Source organism: Scomber scombrus, chromosome 1, assembly GCF_963691925.1.
Source record: "Scomber scombrus chromosome 1, fScoSco1.1, whole genome shotgun sequence".
NCBI classification, from domain to species: Eukaryota; Metazoa; Chordata; class Actinopteri; order Scombriformes; family Scombridae; genus Scomber; species Scomber scombrus.
In genome coordinates, this window is record NC_084970.1 from 34,745,655 (window position 1) to 34,767,090 (window position 21,436).

Here is a 21,436-nt window from a genome sequence, read left to right on the forward strand (position 1 = left end):
TATGGTCGAATCCCAATCACTGGAGGTACAATAATGATATTAAAAGTGTGAAGTAATCTCCAGATTTGTGGATATTTCTGCTCTCGGCTTACAAGCTTCTCAGGTCTGAAGTTTTCTTTCTGTCCAAAAGTCGTCACGCTCAAACGAGTCTGTGTTTCAGTTTCTGAAAAGTTGGGTTGCAAGAAAACCGAAAGTGAAGACAGATTAATATCTATAGTGGAGTAAAAGGTACAATATTTCTACCTGAATTAAAGGAAAAGTATAAAATCTTGAAATATTTAAATCAAATTTGACCCATTTTTTTTTTTTTTTGTTTACATTTGAGAGCTATAAAAACACACTATACACATTACTTTTAGCTGGATTTTTCCTAATGTGACAAAAAATTGTAATAAAATGCATCTTTTTTTGTATTTTTGTGCAGCTTATACACATTTTTATATATGCAAATGTACCAATTTGACCTACATTTATTTAAAAAATTCAAAAATCAGAATTCAAACATGTTATATTCATCATATTCTATAAAATGTTCTCCTGGATCATCAAATAGTGATTGTGAATGACTTTTTTTCCATATTATTAATAAAACAGAAGGATTAATCAAACATTTATTAATGACTGATGGGGAATTTATGAATGTGAATTGGTGTAGAGACTAATTATGAGTCAGAATATGAACAGTATGTAAAGGGTTAAGTGAAAAACTCTCTCAAAGTGCATTCAATGTATTTAAAGAAAGGCAGCAGGGTTAGGAGTTAGTCATGTGCTTAAAAATGAGATACCTCAGATTTTTTTCCTATTTGACAAAAAGGTTGTAACTTATTTTGCAGCATGTTTAAAAATACTGCTGACAACAGAAACCCAAAGAGAAAAAACCCAGAATGACACAACTAAAAATATTGATGACTATCAAAGTCAAAATGTTGAGGTACTGTGTGAAAGTTAGTCTGTGAGTCACTGAGCCAAACGTTATGAGATAAAAAAAAATGTACTGCCTAAGTCAAAATGATGTGATGATGATGTCAAATGTTTTATATTTTAAGTCCAGTTTATGAGATACTATGATTATGAGGAGATACATTAAGAGATCTTAATCTTTTCGTAACCAGAACCCCCTCTATTGAACACATCACTCCTGCCCTGCAGCAACTTCATTGGTTCCCTATCAAATCCTGCATTGACTTTAAGATCCTTCACAACCTGGCACCATCATACCTCTCGGAACCGATTCACATCTACACACCCTCCCGAACTCTCCGATTCCTCCTCTGCCAACCAGCTCTTTGCCCCATCTGCCAACTTAACTACCATCATGGGGTCAAGAGCCTTCAGCCGATCTGCCCCCCCGCCTCAGGAACTCTCTCCCACCAGACATTTGCACTTCGGACTCTGTTTCCACCTTTAAATCCCGCCTGAAAACGCACCTATTCAGAGTGGCATACTCTGTCTCACACTAACTATGCAATCATGTTCTTGCTTATTTATTGCACTGATGCACTTTATAGTCACATTCATATTTATTCTTTATCTTTGCACTAAATGTTACCTGATTTATATTGTTTGATGTACTGTTGTTGTGTTTTATGTGCCTTGGAAGGTGTCCTTGAGTGCTTTGAAAGGCGCCTTTAAATATAATGCATTATTATTATTATTATTATTATTATTATTATTATTATCTTGAGTAAAATGTTGAATAATAAGCCAATATTGAATTTTGAAGTCAAAATGATGAGATGCCATGGAAAAAGTATTGAGATGCAAAGTCAGACATTTTATTTCCTGTAAGCCAAAATAAAGCGCTGGAACTATTGGTCAATAAATCAATTAGTTGATCATCAGATAATGAATTGGCAACTATTTTGGTAGTCAAATTATCATTTCAGTACTTTTTAAAGGACTTTCAGTGCAGGACTTAGATGAAATCTGCCTTAAAACAACAAATCAGAACCCTAAATGAACATTGGCATGGGCTTAATTGGTACTGTGACACCATTTAACCCTTTACATACTGTTCATATTCTGGCTCATAATAAGTCTCTACACCAATTCACATTCATAAATTCTTCTATCAGTTATTAATACATTAATGATTAATCCCTATGTTTGATTAATAGAGATTCACAATCACTATTTTATGTGCCAGGAGATCATTTTATAGAATATACAATATACATGTATTTGATTTTTTTTTTTTTTTTTTTTTACAAAACTCTAGTTACACACACAAATTAGTAAACAGGTCAAACTTGTACATTTGCATATATAACAATGTGTGTCAGCGTATCAGTGTTTTGTACCATTTTTGTATAAACTGTACGTCACATATAGGAAAAGTCCAGCTAAAATAGTGGTGTTTTTACAGCTCACAAATGTAAAATCAAAAAATCAAAATAAAAGGTGACCCTTGATTTGTTTACAATATATCAAAGAATTAAAAATGTGTATTAAGTAACATGTCAAATATTTTTAAATGAGGGAAAAAGTATTGTTATAAGTAAAAATATTGTTATGTGGACGACTGAGTGGGTTGTTTTATACTGTTTTTATGTGTTATGTGTTTTTATATTGTTTATTTTAATGTGTCTTCTTCTTTTTATTATGTATTAGCTCTTTTGCAATAAAGATATTATTTTTCTCAGTAACTATAATGATTTTAACACACATACACACACTTTTTGGAGGACTATAAACCATGAACTCTTAACTATTATACACTGCAGCTTTTTCTTTAGAACGCACAAGAAAAAAAAGGGGAAGTGACGTCATCCCTGACCGGAATTGCGTAATCACGTGACTGCGCCTCCTCTCAGTCAGCTGATATAAAGTCGGTTTATTATCGACAACAAGCTTGAAGTGCTCAGTCATTGTTCAGAGTCCTCTTGGGTTGTTTTTATATGATCCAGAGACTAATAACAATGAGGAGTTTAGTCCTGTTTGTTCTGGCGGCTTTGGCCCTCACCAACGACGCTCTTGTCCGGTAAGAAAATATAAAATAAATAACCTTTTTAAATGTGTTTTTATTTCTTTAGCAACATGAAGCTAAACTAACCCGCTATTACCCAACGCTAAACGACGGGAAATGGGTCTAAAATGCTCTTATTTAACCTATAATGTCTTTAATGTAGAAGTGCACGGTGTCTTTTTAAAGCCACACCTTTTTATATTCATCATTTTTTATATAGTTTATTGTCTTTTTGTGCTAATCTGTATTTAAATACAGTTCAAATGCCAAAGCAAGTGTGCAATAAAAAATACAAGTCCACACTATGCTATATTTAAAGATCTACTGGAATAATAATAAGTGCAAAACATATTACATTGCAAATATTATAGTCTAATAATGGGAATAAGTAAAATTAACTTTAAAATTGCAACCAGGCCACTTTATTAAGAGTATATCTGCAATCTAAGGCAACAGATCTGCTTTAAATTATACTTTTAAAGAAGCTTAAATGTTTAGTTTTTTTAAAAAATTATCAGGAAGTTTATTTTCTGCTTTTATGTTAATTATTTAGGTCATAGTAGGTTTTTGATGCTGGTGTACTGGACTGCGTTTTATTTTGAAATTCTCATGTATGTTAAAGGAATGGACAAAATATTAGGAACACCTTTTATATATAATATGTGTGTGTGTGTGTGTGTGTGAATATAACTTTAATATAAAAAAGAAAAGTAGATAATTCCACTTTATGGTTATTAAGGTCATTGTGAGTACTGAAGTGCCTTATTTTGAAACTTTCTATTTCCTCCACTCTCATGTATGTTAATGGTGGGGACAAAATATTAGGAACATATATTGTGTGTGTGTGTGAAGATAACTTAAATATAAAATAGCTAAATGTAGATAATTAGACTTTACGATTAGTATTGAGGTCATAGTGAGTACTTGAGTGCCTCTTTTATTTTGAAATGTTCTAATATTTAACCCACACTCGTGTGTTAATGGAGTGGACAAAATATTAGGAACACCTTTTGTACAATGTGTGTATGTGAAGATAACTTTAATAAAATATAGCCAAATGTAGATAATTCCACTTTATGTTTATTACTGACGTCATAGTGGGTGGAGTGCATTTTATTTTGAAACTTGCTAATATTTCCCCCACTCTCACATGTTAATGGTGTGGACAAAATATTACAAACACCGTTAATGTTTGTTGGTGAAGATAACTTTAATATGAAATAGCAAAATGTAGATAATTACTGAGGTCATAGTGGGATACTGGAGTGCTTTATTTTGAAACTTTCTACTATTTCCTCTACTCTCATGTATGTTAATGGAGTGGACAAAATATTAGGAACACCATATGTTTTGTGTGTGGGAATATAACTTTAATATAAAATAGCTAAATGTAGATAATTGCAGTTTATTGTTATTATTGAGGTCATTGTGAGTACTGGAGTATCTTATTTTGAAACTTTCTACTGTTTCCTCCACTCATGTATGTTAATGGGGTGGACAATTGTGGATGTGGATATTGGGAAAACCATATAATGTGTGTTTGTGAAGATAACTTTAATATAATATAGCAAAATGTAGATAATTGCAGTTTAAAATATATAATTATAAGTGTATCTTTGCACAGTGTTAAATGCTGAGTGCAGAACTACAGTCTACTCATCAGTATCCGCCTGCTGTGTGTGTGCATGTGATCTTCTCTCTTTGTAACCGTCCATACTGATCTGATCTTGTGACATCTAGCTCAACATGTTGCAGCACTGCTCCTAAAAAAAATAAACCGCCTCTCTGTTAGCAGCAGACAAAAGAAATGTTTTCCAGCATGTTTCCATTCATCATACTGGTGATTTTATCAGTCAGTCAGCCAGCCCCAGAGAAGTATAAAAGAGGCCGTTTTGCATCATATACAGATATAAATACATGCATGAATATATATATATATATATATGTATATGTATATGTATATGTATATGTATATGTATATATATATATATATATATATATATATATATATGTATATGTATATGTATATGTATATGTATATGTATATGTATATGTATATATATATATATATATATATATATATATATATATATATATATATATATATATATATATATATATATATGTGTATATATGTGTATATATATGTATATATATATATATATATATGTATATATATATGAATATATATATATGAATATATGAATGAATGTTGGGTAATAGAGAAGGAAATTAAAGGGTGAGGCTTGTTCACACCTTAAACTGTAGTTGCACAAAACCAGTCAAACCAACGTAAGACAAGAGGCTTCAGCTAACATTAACTTTTAAATATGAGTGAATCATTCAGGTTGTGAAATGTTTAAACCGTAGTGGAGGGACAAAAATGCTTTATATGATTGCAGTGATGCCTTTTAATTCACTTGATCCATGCAAAATCTTAAGATATTTGATTATCTGTTAAATATGTTAAAGAAAAACAGCACATATTTGAGCTTTTTCAGCATTTTTGCTTGTAAAAATAGCAGATTTATGATTGTATGCACCAATTTTAGTCATTTATCAGGCAGAATTTAACACAAACAACATAATCTCCATGTTAATATGAGATAATCCATTCTTCTGTGTCTTTTTACAAGTTTGTGATACATTACACCTCCATTCAAGGTGCTAAAATGATACTTCCTGTCCTCCCTAAAGACAAAGTGCACGTTCACATAACTCTAATGTTGCACTTTCTCCATTAACTCTGTCAGCTCAGTTACATGAAACGGCTAAATTATTACTTATTAGGAGTCTGAATCTACTAAAACCTCTTTAAATCAGCTCAAAATATCATCTATATTCTATTTTGTGCTTCATGCTTTTATTGTGAGTGTTTAAAGGAAGTAGTTTTGGTCATTTGTAATGTGCATTTCTTCTAATATGAGACATTTCATAGGCTAAATGAGTCATCACAACTTATTAAATCTATATTTAAGGCTGTAATATTATGAATAAATGTAATATAATTAGCTATAATAGAAGGAGACTTAATTTTTACATCATTATTCTTCTATAGAAATGATTTGAGAGTTGCACCAACGTTTTGTGGCTTTGCACAGGTCATGAAAGGTGGCTAAAAATAAAAAATGAGGCCTTCACTCAGTCTGTGGTGACTGATATGACTGTTCTGCATCCTGTTGTTGTTTTTTAAAGTTTAGATGTGACAATATGGCGACAGAGCAGATCAGTGCACATATATATATATATTGAGCTAATTCAGTTACAGCAGAGGTTTGTTTTACCATTCAGACAATCAGTCCTGCATTCAAACTGCAAGTCATTGAAGTTAAGAGCATTAAAATGACTCAGAAGATATAAAGGATGGTGCAATACCTGATTTACATGAACTTATTACATGCATACTTATTCAAATATTGATTTCTTTTTTTTTTTATAGAGGTTTTGGAATAAAGGGCGCAGCTATGTTCTCTTTTTTTGCAACACATTAGCTGATAAGTGTCTAAAGTGGGTCAAGTCTTATCAGCGAGAGCCTTCAGTCTGTGTTTATTTTACAAATGAAACGACTTCATGGTCAAATTTTGAATTGCAAAAAATGAAACGTCATTTCCCAACATTTCTCCTCCTCATCCTCCTCCTCTTCCTCCTCTGTGCAGAATTCCCTTAAAGAAGTTCCGTTCGATCCGTCGTGAGTTGACCGACTCGGGGAAGAAAGTGGAGGAGCTCCTGGCCGACAAACAGTCCCTTAAGTACAACCTTGGCTTCCCGACCAGCAATGGACCGACTCCAGAAACCCTGAAGAACTACCTTGATGTAAGCATGACTCAAACGCCCCCCCCCCCCGTCCCCCGCTGAAGTCTTCACTTTCACCCTTTAATGCCACCGTTAAGAAGCTAAAAGCCACAAGAACAAAGGTGCTCTTGTGCGCTGACCGCCTCTGTAAATCCTCCCAGCTGAATGTTAGTTAGACTGAGCCTGTCCTGACCGGTGAATCCTCCACACACACACACACACACACACACACACACACACACACACACACACACACACACACACACACACACACACACATACACACACACACGTCTAAACATCTCCTTCTTTTAACCTTTGTCGTCCTCCCGGGTCAAATTGACCCCGTCTGTTTTGATTGTTCCTTCCTTCCTCCCTTCCTTCCTTCTGTCTGTTTTCTTCCCTCCCTCCTCTTTCTTTCCTTCCTCTCTCTTTCCTCCCTTCCTTTTGTCCTTCCTCCCTCCTTCTCTCCTTCCTCTCTTCCTTTCCTCCCTCCCTCCTCTCTTTCTTTCCTCCACCCTAGCTTCCTTTCTCCCTCCCTGCCTCCTTCTCTTTCTTTCTTCTATCCTTTCTTCCTTCCTTCCTTCCTTCCTTCCTTCCTTCCTTCCTCCCTCTTTTCCTCCCTTCCTTCCTCCCTCTTTTCCTTCCTTCTTCCTCCTTTCCTTCCTCATTCCGTCCTTCCTCCCTCCCTTCCTTCTTCCTCCCTCTTTTCCTTCTTCCTTTCTTCCTCCCTTCTTTCCTCCCTCCCTTCCTTCCTTTTCTCCCTTCCTTCCTTCCTTCTTCCTCCCTTCCTTCCCTCTTTTCCTTCCTTCTTTTCTTCCATCCTCCCTCCCTTCTTTCCTCCCTCCCTTCCTTCCTTTTCTCCCTTCCTTCCTTCCTTCTTCCTCCCTTCCTTCCCTCTTTTCCTTCCTTCTTTTCTTCCATCCTCCCTCCCTTCCTTCCTCCCTCCCATCCTTCCTTGACTCGAGGACAACAGGAGGATAAAGTGATGAAACCTTCAGCACATGACGGCTGACTCAGAGTCTGATCTTTTAAACCTTTTTGATCCTAGTCAGCTGACACAAAGTTAAGACATTGAGTTTGTTTGTTTTCTGCTCAGTATTATCTTTCTTTAACCCGACCCTTCAATTATTACCTCAGTCTGTCTGTGAAGGTGTTGAGAGTAGACGGTGCTTAATCAGCAACTATTTAGACAGTCGATTCATCATTTTGAGTCATTTTTAAAAAGACATTTCTCTTGTTCTAGCTTCTTAAATGTGAATGTTTTCAGGTTTCTTTATTTTTTTTTATGACAGTAAACTAATTATCTTTTGAGTTGTGGACTTAAAACGAGGCATTTTAAATTGCATCTTAAGATAATCTCTTACAAATCCCACGATGAGGAAATGCACAGTGTTACAGCAGCAAAGCTGAGAATAGCATGGAGAAAAATAAGGTCAAATAAAATACACAAGCAATTAAAGACCAACTATTTTGACAGTCAATTAATCGTTCCGAGTCAACTTTTAAAGAAAAAAAAGGCTAAATTATCTTGTTCTAGCCTCTTAAATGTGATGTTTTCTGGTTTATTTATTCTTCTTCATACAAGACATTTTAAGTCGCATCTTAGGATGAAATATTCCTTTTTATTAGTCCCTCGATGGGGAAATTTACAGCAGCAAAAATAGAAGAGAATCAATAAAAAAGACAGAACAATAACGTTAAGTAAATACACAAGCAATAAAACTATTGGAAATTTAAAAAACAAAACATTAAAAGTGTAAAGAAATATTGCAGTTGAACTGAAGGTGATACCTGAAATCCTGATATTGTACAGTAGTGAATTTGGGCTGTGAGAAACATTTAACTTTTGAATTAAGACCGATTTAAATTGGTAGTTTAAATGAGGCTTAGGGTGAGGCTTTCAAATAGATCAAAAACACCTGATAATCTTCTCAAGCTGTTTTTATTTCAGCATGTTAGCTTTTCTCTGTAGTTTAATGAATTAGTTTGACATAAAATAAGTATTTAAAGTAAATGATCTGTTCAATAGTGAAATGATAAGTATTAGAGAACTGGTTTCACACTGCCTGAAGTCTCATAATCACATGAATATGCTGTTTTTACTGTTTTTAAAGGGTCAGTTCACCCAAAATAAAGAAGGGAGAAAAACAGTTATATCTGGTGATATCGATCCATGCAGATAGTTTAATTCCTCCTCGTTTTAAGCATTAAAAACAGTCTGTCTCCTTTTTAAACCAAATCATGCACAGACTTCACTTTGAACACATACTGGATCACTTTCCACCAAAGAAATACTTCCTGTTAAAACAGTCAGCTGATTATTCTTTTTTTTGTGACCTTTTAATTTGATTTTCTAAGTGGAAACTACAACCTCAAAGCAGCCAGACGGCACATTTACAACATGGCATAAACAAAATAGTCAATGCAACCACAAGATTGTGTCCGCCAGAGTACATCAACACTTCCCTTTTTAAAAAACAAAACAAATATTAAACAATAAAAAAGGCAAAAAAAACCAACATTTTATTGGAATTACTTTCCACCAAAGAAATAGTTCCTATTAAAACAAGTTGCTGATTATTCTCAAGAAAAGCTTGTAGAAATAAATTTAGCTGTAAGTCGTTAAAATGTAGTTTTTTTTTAAATGTGTGCATCTTATTTTATTGAAGCACAAACCTGGAAAAACCCAAACTGTCTTCATACTAACTGCAGATATGTGAAACAATGTGCTCAGTTTTCTGCACAAAATCAACCACAAACTGCAGAATAAATCAAACATTTTGACTCTTTTTAAATCTACTTTAGAAGAAGGAAGTTAAACGACGTCTGAATGACTCGACTCAATGTGTTCAGCAACCATTGCTGTTGGTCACAAGAAGCGGAAGTTCACTTCCTATTTTCTTTTTAATCTGTGAAGTAATCATTTAGTTTTTTTCTGCTGTGTAACTGTGAAACTAAAACAGCTGATTTATTACCATGACTCGGAAACAATGTGACCCGAGTCCTCCTGACATTTACTGACAGCAGCAGCTGCAACGCCTCAAACTGCTGATGAGAATAGATCAGGTTGGTTATATTGCTTTGTACATTCAGACCTTGTTGTTAATGTTGTTGTTTTTTAAATAATTAAACCAGATTACTGTAAATCTCCTCCTGAGAACATCAGATTAGCGCCTGAATAATTCTGTAAATACGACTAAATCTCTACAAGCTTCTCATGAATAGTAATGTGAGTGATTTTATATAGTAAAAAAGAAATGACTCAATACAAACAGGAAGTGAGGAAACGCTGTCATAACTCACATGACTCAGCAGTGAGGAAACACCAGAGGTAGGATGAAAATGTAGAAATTAAGAATACCCAAATAAAATAAAAGGTTAAATTAAATATAATACAATCAAATCATTATAAAATAAAGTGGGTAAAACCAGAAATGAATGTGAGGTGGTGGTATTAAAAAAAAAAGAAGGAAAAATAGGAAATAATAAAACAACTAAAGAAGAAATGTGAGGAATAAAAGGTTGGAAATAATAAAATAGAATTTTAAAAAAAAAGTAGTCAAAGTAGTAAAACTGACTCTAAAACATACAATAAAACACAAATAATGATGAATTTAAAAAATATATATTTAAATTGAAAGCCAGATTTAAAAAGGTATGTCTTAAATCAGCATTTTAAAACGATGTTACTAATGATCATATACATGTTGTTGTTGTATTGTGTTACCCAGGCCCAGTATTACGGTGAGATCGGACTGGGAACCCCTCCTCAGACCTTCACCGTGGTGTTCGACACCGGCTCCTCCAACCTTTGGGTTCCCTCCGTTCACTGCTCCCTGTTAGACATCGCCTGCTGTGAGTGAATCTGAGCCAGCACACTGTGGGGGAAAAGCTTTCAATCAGATTTTCCTGAATCTTGACTAATGCGTTATAAAATATCTCTAATTTGTTTTTCTTCTTTTTTTTGTTGCAGTGCTTCACCACAAATATAACTCTGCAAAGTCCAGCTCGTACGTTAAGAACGGAACCGCCTTCGCCATCCAGTATGGATCTGGCAGCTTGTCGGGCTACCTCAGTGAGGACACATGCACAGTAAGACACACACACACACACACACACACACACACACACACACACACACACACACACACACACACACACACACACACACACGTAATGTCACTGCAGTTTTTATATGAAATGATTTGTCTTTTGTAGATCGGGGACATAGCGGTGAAAAGCCAGCTGTTCGGTGAGGCCATTAAGCAGCCAGGCGTCGCTTTCATCGCGGCTAAGTTTGACGGGATCCTCGGCATGGCGTACCCTCGCATCTCCGTGGACGGGGTGGCGCCGGTCTTTGACAACATCATGAGCCAGAAGAAGGTGGAGCAGAACGTCTTCTCCTTCTACCTGAACAGGTGAGTGAACAGGAAGTGGGAAGTGTGTTTTTTAAATGCAGTTAAATAACCGGGTTACACTGAGAAACCAGGTAACGTGACTCTTCTCTTAATCTGAGTATAGATCATAGACTGTATATAAGAAATGGACATAACATCCGTGACGTCACCCATTGGTTTGTGGACTGCTGCTTGGAAGGGAATAGTTTCAGATCTGAGCAGTGCCATCTTGAACATTTCAGGTGCATGCTGGGAAAAATAAAAACACGGATTCTACTTATATGGGCATCAGGAGGAGCATGAGGCGCCCTCCTGAACCTGTGAACCAATCAACCTGTCAATCACGACGTAGCCACACCCTAATGCATACCCTGCTTTATCGTGACATATAAAATCAGGGAGGCCAAAATGTCCCAAATGAACATCATACTGCATTGAAGAAGGCTTTAAACTAGCGATTGAGACCATAAACACATTTTGAAAACGTTTACTGAGGTTAGAAATCAAGTGAGAAGTTGGTGAATTCTCCATTGACTTGTATAGAGACGGAAGTCCTTTTGACACCAAAACGGTCGCCCCCTGGTGGCCTTTTGATAGAATGCAGTTTTAAGTTACTTCCGCGTTGGCCACATTTCAGAGGACCAGAACTCCCCGCCTGGTATAGATGCAGCTGATCTGTAACCCGATTTTTGTTCTACTGCAAAAGTGTCTCAATTTAATGCTGTTCTTAATGTACGAACTTGACTTTGCAGAGTTATGTTTGTGGTGCAGCGCTGCAAAGAAAAAGGAAAAAGTAGACAAGGCAGCTTTATTTATGTAGTGCATTTCATATATGGGGGCAACTCAAATGATTAAAATAACATACAGTGCAAATGAAAGATTAAAATTTAAAGTGCTTTTTAAAAGAGCTCAATCATAAGCACATGAAAAGAGATGTTTTATAATATATGTATTTGATTTTAACTTTTATTTAACAAAGAAAAACTTAATTGTTGATGCTTTAAACTGTTTATTTAACTTCCTGTAAACACACTGAATGATTAGTAACTTAACTTCTTTTTAAAATTACAATCCACTTTTATTTTTTCCTCTCTGCTGTTCAGTCAAAAAAAACAAAAACAAAACCTCCCAAAAATTGAAACACTAAAAAAACCCTCAAAGTCAAAACCCCTAAAATAAACTTTACATCAGCGCTTACACTTGATTACAATACTCTGACTTCTTCTTCGCTTCATTGACCTCTCGGTTCTTCTTTCGATGTGTGAGATTTCTCTTTTGTGGTCGCTTCATTCAGTTTCGATTCTCAATCCAAAATCTGACGAAGCTAAAAAAAACAAACAACTGATGACAAAGAAAGTGAGAATACTGTAATAGAAAAATGTGTTGATGTGGTTTTGATTTAGGGAGATTTTATGACTAATTTAATCCCATATGCTGCAACACTTTAAAATGAAAGGAAAGGTTTATTTGTGTTGCACCTTTCAATAACTCAACCTGCCTTTTTAAAAAAAGCCAAAACACACCGACTGCTGCTGCTGCTAAATATAGTCCAACCTGTTATGCTGTAATAATGTGGCTCGGAGCCGTCAGTGGAGTGAGATGAGTAATCTGCAGGTGGATCGCTCTCACCGACAGCATTACTTATCTGCATCTGAATTTAGTGTTTCATCTTCTAATATTCTTTATTTATGTGGTAGTTTTATGAGTTAACCTTTAATGAGATTTTCTGGATAATTACAAGAGTTTTAAAGTTTAATATAGAGGGATAAAAGCTGAAGAATGAGGTCATTATTCACATTAAAAATGTAACTAAGTGTGTAATCCAGAGGTGGTAAATATATAAAGCCTTGTGTGCTAGAACCGGCATCCAGATATTTCCCTCAGGAGTTAGTAGAGTAAAAACAGAGAAAAAAAGAAGAGTGAATATTGGACTTAACATTCAGCAGGTGGACAGACACATGACTCCTAATGAACGATAATATTAATCAGTAAATGCTGGATGTGGAAATAAACAACTGGGATACTTTTAATTAGGGCTCGGCGATTATGGCAAAAATCAAAATCCCGATTAATTGAACTTTAAACCCCTGATTACGATTATCTCCTCCCTTGATGAACAATTATGTATTTTCAGTTTCTTTAGTTTTGTATTGTCCACTGCTGCCCTCACACATGAGGATCTTTAGGGAGTGAAAATAATGATGTTTTAAGGTGTGACGCTGTGGTTAATGTCTAGTTTACTTGATTAGAACTATGTAAAGATCATGGTTTGGGTTCAAAGATATGCAACCTGTGCTGTCATGGCAACAGTGAACACAACGATTAATTGACATGAGAAAGATTAAGTCCATTAGAGTTTCTTAAATGTAGGTTTCGATTAATTGCCCAGAAGCTTCTACTTGGTTTGATGCTATCAGAGCTCAATGAGATAAAATAAGACTTAAACCTTTAACTCAGAAGTTGCTCCTTAGAGCCTGACAGATGTTATCAACCCATGTTTCCTATCACACTTAACTTTATGTAGGCGGTATTATCTGTGTAATTGATCCTTTAAAAGTGAATACAGCCTACATACAGATGTTTTTTGTTCATAGATATTTATGTGCTGATATATTTCTTTTAAAATTAAAGTTATATAGGCAGCATTTGATGTATATTTGATCCTTTCTCTTAATTCAAGTTTAATATATATTTTCTTTTGTCCTTTTTGGTTTTTTTTTTTTATTCATAGCTAATTTATAATCATTTCCCATCTGTGTTTTTACTCTTTCAGAGCACTAATGTACCTTTTTTATATAATAAAGTTTATTGTTAAACTGCAATATGTCAATATCCACTTGGTATCGGCCCCTAAATCGCAGTATCAGTCGGCTCCTTCTCCTGATGTTTGCCGTCTGTGATCCTGATGTTGCATTTCATGACGTCGTCTTCTCTTCTGTTCAGGAACCCCGACACCGAGCCCGGCGGTGAGCTGCTGCTGGGAGGAACCGACCCCAAATATTACACCGGAGAGTTCAACTACGTCAACGTCACCCGTCAGGCCTACTGGCAGATCCACATGGACGGGTGAGTGCTCGAATGTTGACGCCCCAAAACATTCAGATCTGGTGAAACCGTTGTGGTTTCTCTGCCTGGTTATGACTGATAAAACTGAGGGTGTGTTGAGCCGTTAGATGACTTATTAAAAACAAACCATTTTTTAAGACATTAAAGATGATTAAACTATTAGACCAGTCATTAATAAAAAGCAGTTTTTATTTAAGTCACAGATTTGCTTGCTGCAGCTCTTAAAATGTAAGATTTTCTGCTTTTTTTCTTTCTTTCTCCATTAAATTTAAAATCTTTTGGTTTATGAGTCTTATAGTTAGTCTGATAAAGCAAGACATTTGGATATCTTTTTAAGCTCTGAGACACTGTGAAAGCCCTTTTTCACTATTTTATAAACTAAATAACCAAAAAATAAGATTAGTAAATAAAGAAAATAATTGTTGGTTGCAGGCTTAATCACAAGCCTGCTTTAGTGTGTTATTTCTCATTTTGTTATTATTTTGAATATTTCCAATGCTGTGCAATATTAGTATTTCATTTATACTCATTTCAATTCAACTGCAATATACATATATATTTTTTATTTCACTTTAATCTGTGCAACCACTCAATACCAATATTACTCTTGTAAATAATGTCACAATTATTTGTATTATATATTTTGACTATTATTGTTTTTGTGCTTATTTATTCTTTCTTTTTTTATTGCTGCTCTTCTATTTTAATGATGTAATAATGCATCTTTCCCTATTATGGGACTAATAAAGGAATGTTATTTTATCTTATATTGTGATTACTTGTTGATTACTGAGACCTATGTGGGTTTGTTTGTTTTTTTCCTAGGATGGCAGTGGGCAGCCAGCTGAGTCTGTGTAAAGGCGGCTGCGAGGCCATCGTGGACAGCGGTACGTCTCTGATCACCGGCCCGTCAGCCGAGGTCCGAGCCCTGCAGAAGGCCATCGGAGCCACTCCTCTCATCCAGGGAGAGGTAAGGAGATAAACCTCAAACTTCAACACTTAGGTTTATTCTTTAGAAGATTAAAGTACACACAACTAAGACCCCTTTCACAAAGCAGTTCCAGTGCTGGTACTGGTTCGCAGTTTGCTTTCCCACTGCTCAAGGTTCTTGCGGGGCCACGTAATGACGTCACTGCATACGCCAGTTACGTTCACTGCTTTCCCATAAAGACTCGCGCCAACTCCGAAACAACAACAATGGCAGTTAATAATAATTTAAAAATAGTAATAACTGTGCAATAGTGATATAATATACAGTTATTTCACTTTAATCTGAAATAAGAATATCTGGTATATTACCACTCAATGCCAATATTACTCTTGTAAATGTCATTATTATTTTTGCTGTACTTATAGTTTTGTACTTATTTATGTTGTACTGTATATATTCCACTTGCTTTGAAAATGCAAATTTGTGGGACTTAAAAGGAATCTTATAATCAATACAGCATCTTAGTGTTTTAATCTGATTTGTTTTAACTTGCTCTAACTAGCTTTACTTGTACTTATTACACATTTAAAGTAACTTTACATCATTAAGTGAAGCAGACATGTCTCTTTAGAAAATAAATGTATTTACATAAAACAAAAAAAACAAGCAAATGAAAAAAAGTGTCAAGTGCATCAAAAAATGTCAAATTGAACAAAGGGGGAAAAAAACACTGGTCATTTGTGTGCTTGAGCCTCCAACAAAGAAACCATGCGACCCATTAGTCCAAGGAATGCATTATTGTCTGTCTCCATCTTCTGCAGCAAAGCATCATTTAGGTCCTTGCTGTGCTGCAGGAACCTCTCGTCTGACCTCTCCAGGTATTCCAGCAGCTCTGCATTGCTGTTGATGTTTCGCTTCCTTTTCCCTGTGCACAAGAATAGAAGAATTAGTCATAATTACATGAACTCCGGTTCAGTAGTACAATACTTATGCATTTATATATATTTAGGTATATCTCCATGTTTACAAAGAGTCTGGTGTCTACTAAATACTAAGTATAACAACTCTTACCTTGTCTGGTTTGGCGGCTTTCACCCCAACTGCTCGATGGCGTTGGCGAGCTGCATTCGAGTGGCGACATTAGCTCCAGGTTGGCTTCCTCTTGTTTGATGTCAGATAACTCTATAAACCACCAAAAAAAACAGCGCTTTAAACGTCAACTTGTCCACTACACCTTTATACAATCATCAGAGACACACTACATCCAGCTCAAACACTGCACATACAACCTCAGACACAGACGAGCGGACTGCATCACCACAAAAAGAACATGCTTTTTTTTTTTACTTCATTTTTATTGAGTTTTTCTCAACATGACAGGTAAATGTACATTTTCCCCTTTTTAACAGCTGCACAGTCTTTACATGTGTAAGAGAACTGTAAAAGTATATCAACTCATTTAATAATGATATAATAGGGAATTGATAAATAAATAATGAGAACAATATTCTAAAAAGATATGATGAATGTGTCCGGTACCAGTCCAAGACACCTAGGCTACAACCTCCATTGTATTAATAAAGTCATAACAGGTGTCCATCGTTTATTAAAAATAGGTTTAAGTATGTAAAGAACATGCTTTTTAAGAGCTTCTTCTCTGCCACAGTGAGACTCTGGGCCAAAACAAAATGAACTGATGTCCTGACCTACCTCATAGCATATTTTACATTATATTGTCTCCTGGGCCTGTGCAATATACAATGCTCTCACTTTCCCTTTTTTATATAGGTTTTTATGCACTTTTTTATTTCTAGAGAAGTATGTTTTATAGATTTATGCGTCTTTTTAACTTGACTTGACTCTGAACAAACAACCGCACCGAGTTCCCATGTGTGCAAGCACAAATGACAAATAAAGTTATGGAATCTTGAATCAACGTTAAACCAACTGAAAGTGGCGCTGGTAGGTGAATCTATGGCTAAGTAGCATGCTAACGCTAGCTATTGTTACCTAAGCTAACCTGCTGTTCAGTTAACATTAACCAAGCAAACATTACAAACAGTATCTGAAGGAAAAATAGCGTTTCACTAATCAACTGTATGCAAGGCGAAACTGTTTTGAAAATAAACGTACCAGGTCCCGGTTGCGGCAGCGTTACGGTATCGTCCTTCATCACCTCCAGCATTGCCGTTGCAGAGTTTAACGCTCCGGTTGCTTTGCATACCAGTCTGTCTCCGAGGACCGAGTCCAGGATCTCAAAATGAGGGTTTCTCTTTGGCTTCCCTCTGCCAATTCGACTAATGTCCTTCTTTTGGTCTCGATACTCCTTTTTCAACTTTTTTAGCTTATTGCTAATCTGGACAATGGTCCTATCGTAACCAGCAGCAGCCATCTCTCTCTGTATTTGGAAAAACACCGGCTTGGTCCGTGAAGCTCCGTCCAGTTTGTCCTGAACCTCTGCCGACGACCAAACGGCAAGGAGGCAGCTTGTTTCTTCCTCAGACCACTGTTGTTTCGATACGTCCATGGCTCTTCGTTGGTGTTTTAAAAAATAGCACTTCAGTCTTTATTTGCTGTGGTTGTGCTCAATAACCCCGCCCCTTGACGTAACGTAACGTGACGTAACGTAACCGGTTCCTTCTTCTAGTCCAGCAAAGAACCCGTTTTTCTAGCCCGGAGCCAGTTCTTTGTGTGTGTGTGTGTGAACAGGAAAACCGGTTCCAAATTAAGCACTGGCCCCGAACCAGCACTGGAACTGCTTTGGTGTGAAAGTGTAAATGAGCTTATCTAACATTTGCCAACAAATACGTCTTCTAACACATTATGTGAGTATATAAAGACCAATGTTGGGCAAGTTACTTCCAAAATGTAATGTCATATTACTAGTTACTTGCATTTGAAAGTAATGTTTATTTACAATATTACCTTCTGTGTAGAGTAATAAGTTACTCATTACTTTTTAGTTACTTTCACCAAAATAAACTTTTAGGACAAGGCATTACAAAAATAAAGGCGTGCACTATTTGTTGCTGTGCTCTCTCTCCAGGTGTTGAGGTTACTTGTACTATTTTTACTGACTTACTGTGAGGTTCTTATCCTTTTCTGTGACAAATTCAAAATACTGCATGTATATACACTTGAATTATCAGTTGTTGCCATCTCCAAACCTTCTTCTTCTGTTGATTTTAAATCCATCTTCTGATTTAAATCCGTCTTCTTCTGTTTATTTAAATCGGTCTTCTTCTGTTTATTTAAATCTGTCTTCTGTTGATTTAAAAATCTCCTCCTCCTCCACGACAGCTCGGATTGTAACGCGTTTATATTACTCCGTTACTTTTGCAACGTGTTACCCCCAACACTGCTAAAGACTCATATCTTATTTCTTTCTGCCTTAGAGATACATTACTGTCCACAAACCATTAAATGTTTGACATTAACACTAATTTGAGTCCATCCCATAAAGGTTCAAAGGTTGAATTTATTAATCCGTTAAAAAGACTTATTCACCAGAGCATCAAATGTTTATTAATCCGCAGTTGAAAATAGTCCTCAATAAATCTATTTACTCTTGTTGTTTTATGTAAACACACTACAGAGACTTTTTTTTTTAAGTAAAAGATATTTATGAGATTTAAGTCTTCAGTAGGAACCAGCAGGCTTTACGTTTTGTTTTTATATAATAAATAAATAAAATATAGAAGTAGCCTTAACTGTTTTGAGTTTTATTAAATACAATCTCCCCACAGTTACATTAAAACCTGATTATGTGTAAAGAACCAGTATTTTATGTCACTAACAAAATGTGTTTTGTAGAACAACTAATGATAGAAACTCAATAGTTTCCCCCCAATTTTAGCAGATACAGGTTTAAACTTACTACTAATTTAAGCCCAACTTTATCACCAGGAAAGGTTTTTATATACATTCAAAAAAAATGTTTTAGGTGTGGATACGACAAGCTGAGACAAGCCTCAAAAACACGTCGAGTCAGTTCTGCAGAGGTTTAGTAAAGTTCTCATTTGGCAGAGTTGAACCTGAACTTTACTGTCGATCATATACAGCAAATAAAACAAGATACTTTATATTTTCAAAACATATAAATTACAAAAAAAGATTTAAATACACTAAAATAATTAATTAAATTAAACTACTACTTGAATGTAGTCACCTTTACTTAAAGTGTTGCTTCACTGTCAATTTACTGTTTATATTACAGCTTTTTATTTCTTCAGTTTCTAGTTAAACGTTTTTTTTGTACTAAGAAGTTTGACTCTGTGTTTCAGTACATGGTGAACTGTGACAAGATCCCATCTCTGCCCGTCATCTCCTTCACCCTGGGAGGAAAGTCCTACACTCTGACCGGAGAGCAGTACGTCCTGAAGGTGAGACTGTGTGTTTATCATCCAGCAGGGGGCGACAGAGAGCGTCCCCGTCCCCCTCCCCCTCCCTCCTCCCTCCTGCAGTAAACAATACAACCCTGTGACTGTGTGTGTTACGCCATGAAAACCAAACAAGTGCAGCTTTGTTTCATTTGGCAAAGACGTGAGGAGGCTGGTTTGTTGTGTGAGGAGAGATTACAGAGATCCATGTTTGTTTCTCCTGTTTAGACTATCAGGTTTAAAGGTCAGCGACACATCAGGGCTGACATATTTTTGTTGGTTTTATATCATTTGAAATGACATTTGCACCATTTTTTACCAAGAGTAAGACTGAATGCTCCTGAAAATGTCAAATGGTGTAACCACAAAAGAATAATACATATTTTATCACCTACAGTGTATTTAAGTGGACTTATACTAATAATGACTTCAAATGTTTCCTGATCTCCATGGTTACCAGATGAAATGTAATATTCAGAACAATTGTATTCCATTACCTTTATTTAATATAAAAGTTATAATGTAAGATCATGCCAAACTAGTTGATATGGTGTTTTATTGACAATTTACTGTTTTCAAGCAAGTTGAATTATTTGGTACAAAGTTTTTATGGTTACACCACTTAGACATTTTTGCCATAATCCTCTAATATATTCTCTCTAAATGAATTAAAAGCAGAAATTTGATGCTGGGTCCACAAAAAAAGAATGTGTGCAAGTTATTCATACGTTTATTTTCACATTTTAACCCCTTTTTTAAATTTGACTAAACCACATGGACACAAAAAAACCATCATTGACCCATGTATTAAATGTTTTATTTCCTGTGTGTCTCCTTCCACACTTCCAGGTGGCTCAGGCTGGAAAGACTATTTGTCTGAGTGGCTTCATGGGTCTGGACATCCCCGCCCCCGCCGGGCCCCTGTGGATTCTGGGAGACGTTTTCATCGGGCAATACTACACCGTCTTTGACCGAGACAACAACAGGGTCGGCTTCGCCAAGTCCAAATAAGCTCGTCCTGCATGAGTGAGAGGAAAGCTAAAAAATCCAAGTTTATTGAGAGGATATAAAAAAAAAAAAATCTGTGCTGCACGTTTTCTGTTGCTTAGCAATCAAACAGTATTTAGCAATAGATTTTGTGTAGAGTCTAAATGCACTGATCCGAAGATTTTATGATTTTTTTGGCAGAGTGAGACAGATAGGAGATTTGATACGTTGTGTGATGTGTGTGTGTGATCAGGTATCTGTGGGTTGTAACGGTACCGACCTGTTCAAACATCTTTAGTCTTTTTTTTTTTTTTTTTTCTAAAATTAAATCAGGGACCTGTTGTTGTTTTTAAAGAGGGATTTTAATTTGCATTTTAGGGAAAGTCTTTTTTGTGGGATGTATCTTTTTAATGTGATTGGCCTGAATAAACTATTTTAAAAAGATAACTTGTGTCTACTGTGTGATACTTTAACAACCTTCTTCAATGCCAAAAATTGAAAAATATATCTATCAGAACTAATAATTCTGCACACACTCTTCACTGATTCACCTTCATTTTCCTTCTGCTCTCCAGCTTCAACTCCCAACTTGTCACTGAACTATCCGTTCTCATTCATAAATCCCAAATCAGTCTGAACTTGTGCAGCAGTACAAATACCTTGGTACTGTGATGGATAGCAAGCTGTACTTTGAACCTCAAGGCGATGCTGTATGTATAAAAAAAAAAAAAAAGCATGTATTTTTATTGCAAGCTTCGCAGTTTTAACGTTAACACTACTTTTATGAAAATGCTTTATTGAATATGTTCTTACGACCTCCACAACCTGTCAGGTGTTTTTGAAAAAAAGCCAAATCCATCAATTCATGTCGCTACCATCAGGGTTTAGATACATTCTGCAAAAAAATCATTAATTC

General features: G+C 35.6%; 1 protein-coding gene across 1 annotated transcript; it reads left to right on the plus strand.

Moving 5' to 3' along the window:
• The first annotated feature begins 2,840 nt into the window (after nt 1-2,840).
• ctsd (cathepsin D) lies at nt 2,841-20,967 on the plus strand. The gene is made up of 9 exons (XM_062441870.1): nt 2,841-2,980; nt 6,622-6,778; nt 10,492-10,615; nt 10,734-10,852; nt 10,979-11,178; nt 14,101-14,223; nt 15,049-15,193; nt 19,438-19,536; nt 20,383-20,967. Exons 1-9 carry the CDS (start codon nt 2,898-2,900, stop codon nt 20,542-20,544), a joined length of 1,212 nt encoding a protein of 403 aa, XP_062297854.1. The 5' UTR covers nt 2,841-2,897; the 3' UTR covers nt 20,545-20,967.
• Nucleotides 20,968-21,436: the final 469 nt, after the last annotated feature.

What these genes read in the sequence shown, in the direction of transcription:
- ctsd (XM_062441870.1), top strand. Translation starts at nt 2,898, where the DNA reads ATGATCCAGAGACTAATAACAATGAGGAGTTTAGTCCTGTTTGTTCTG. An exon ending in TTCTCCTTCTACCTGAACAG is followed by an intron (nt 11,179 to 14,100) that starts GTGAGTGAACAG and finishes TCTTCTGTTCAG; the next exon opens with GAACCCCGACACCGAGCCCG. An exon ending in GAGAGCAGTACGTCCTGAAG is followed by an intron (nt 19,537 to 20,382) that starts GTGAGACTGTGT and finishes CCACACTTCCAG; the next exon opens with GTGGCTCAGGCTGGAAAGAC.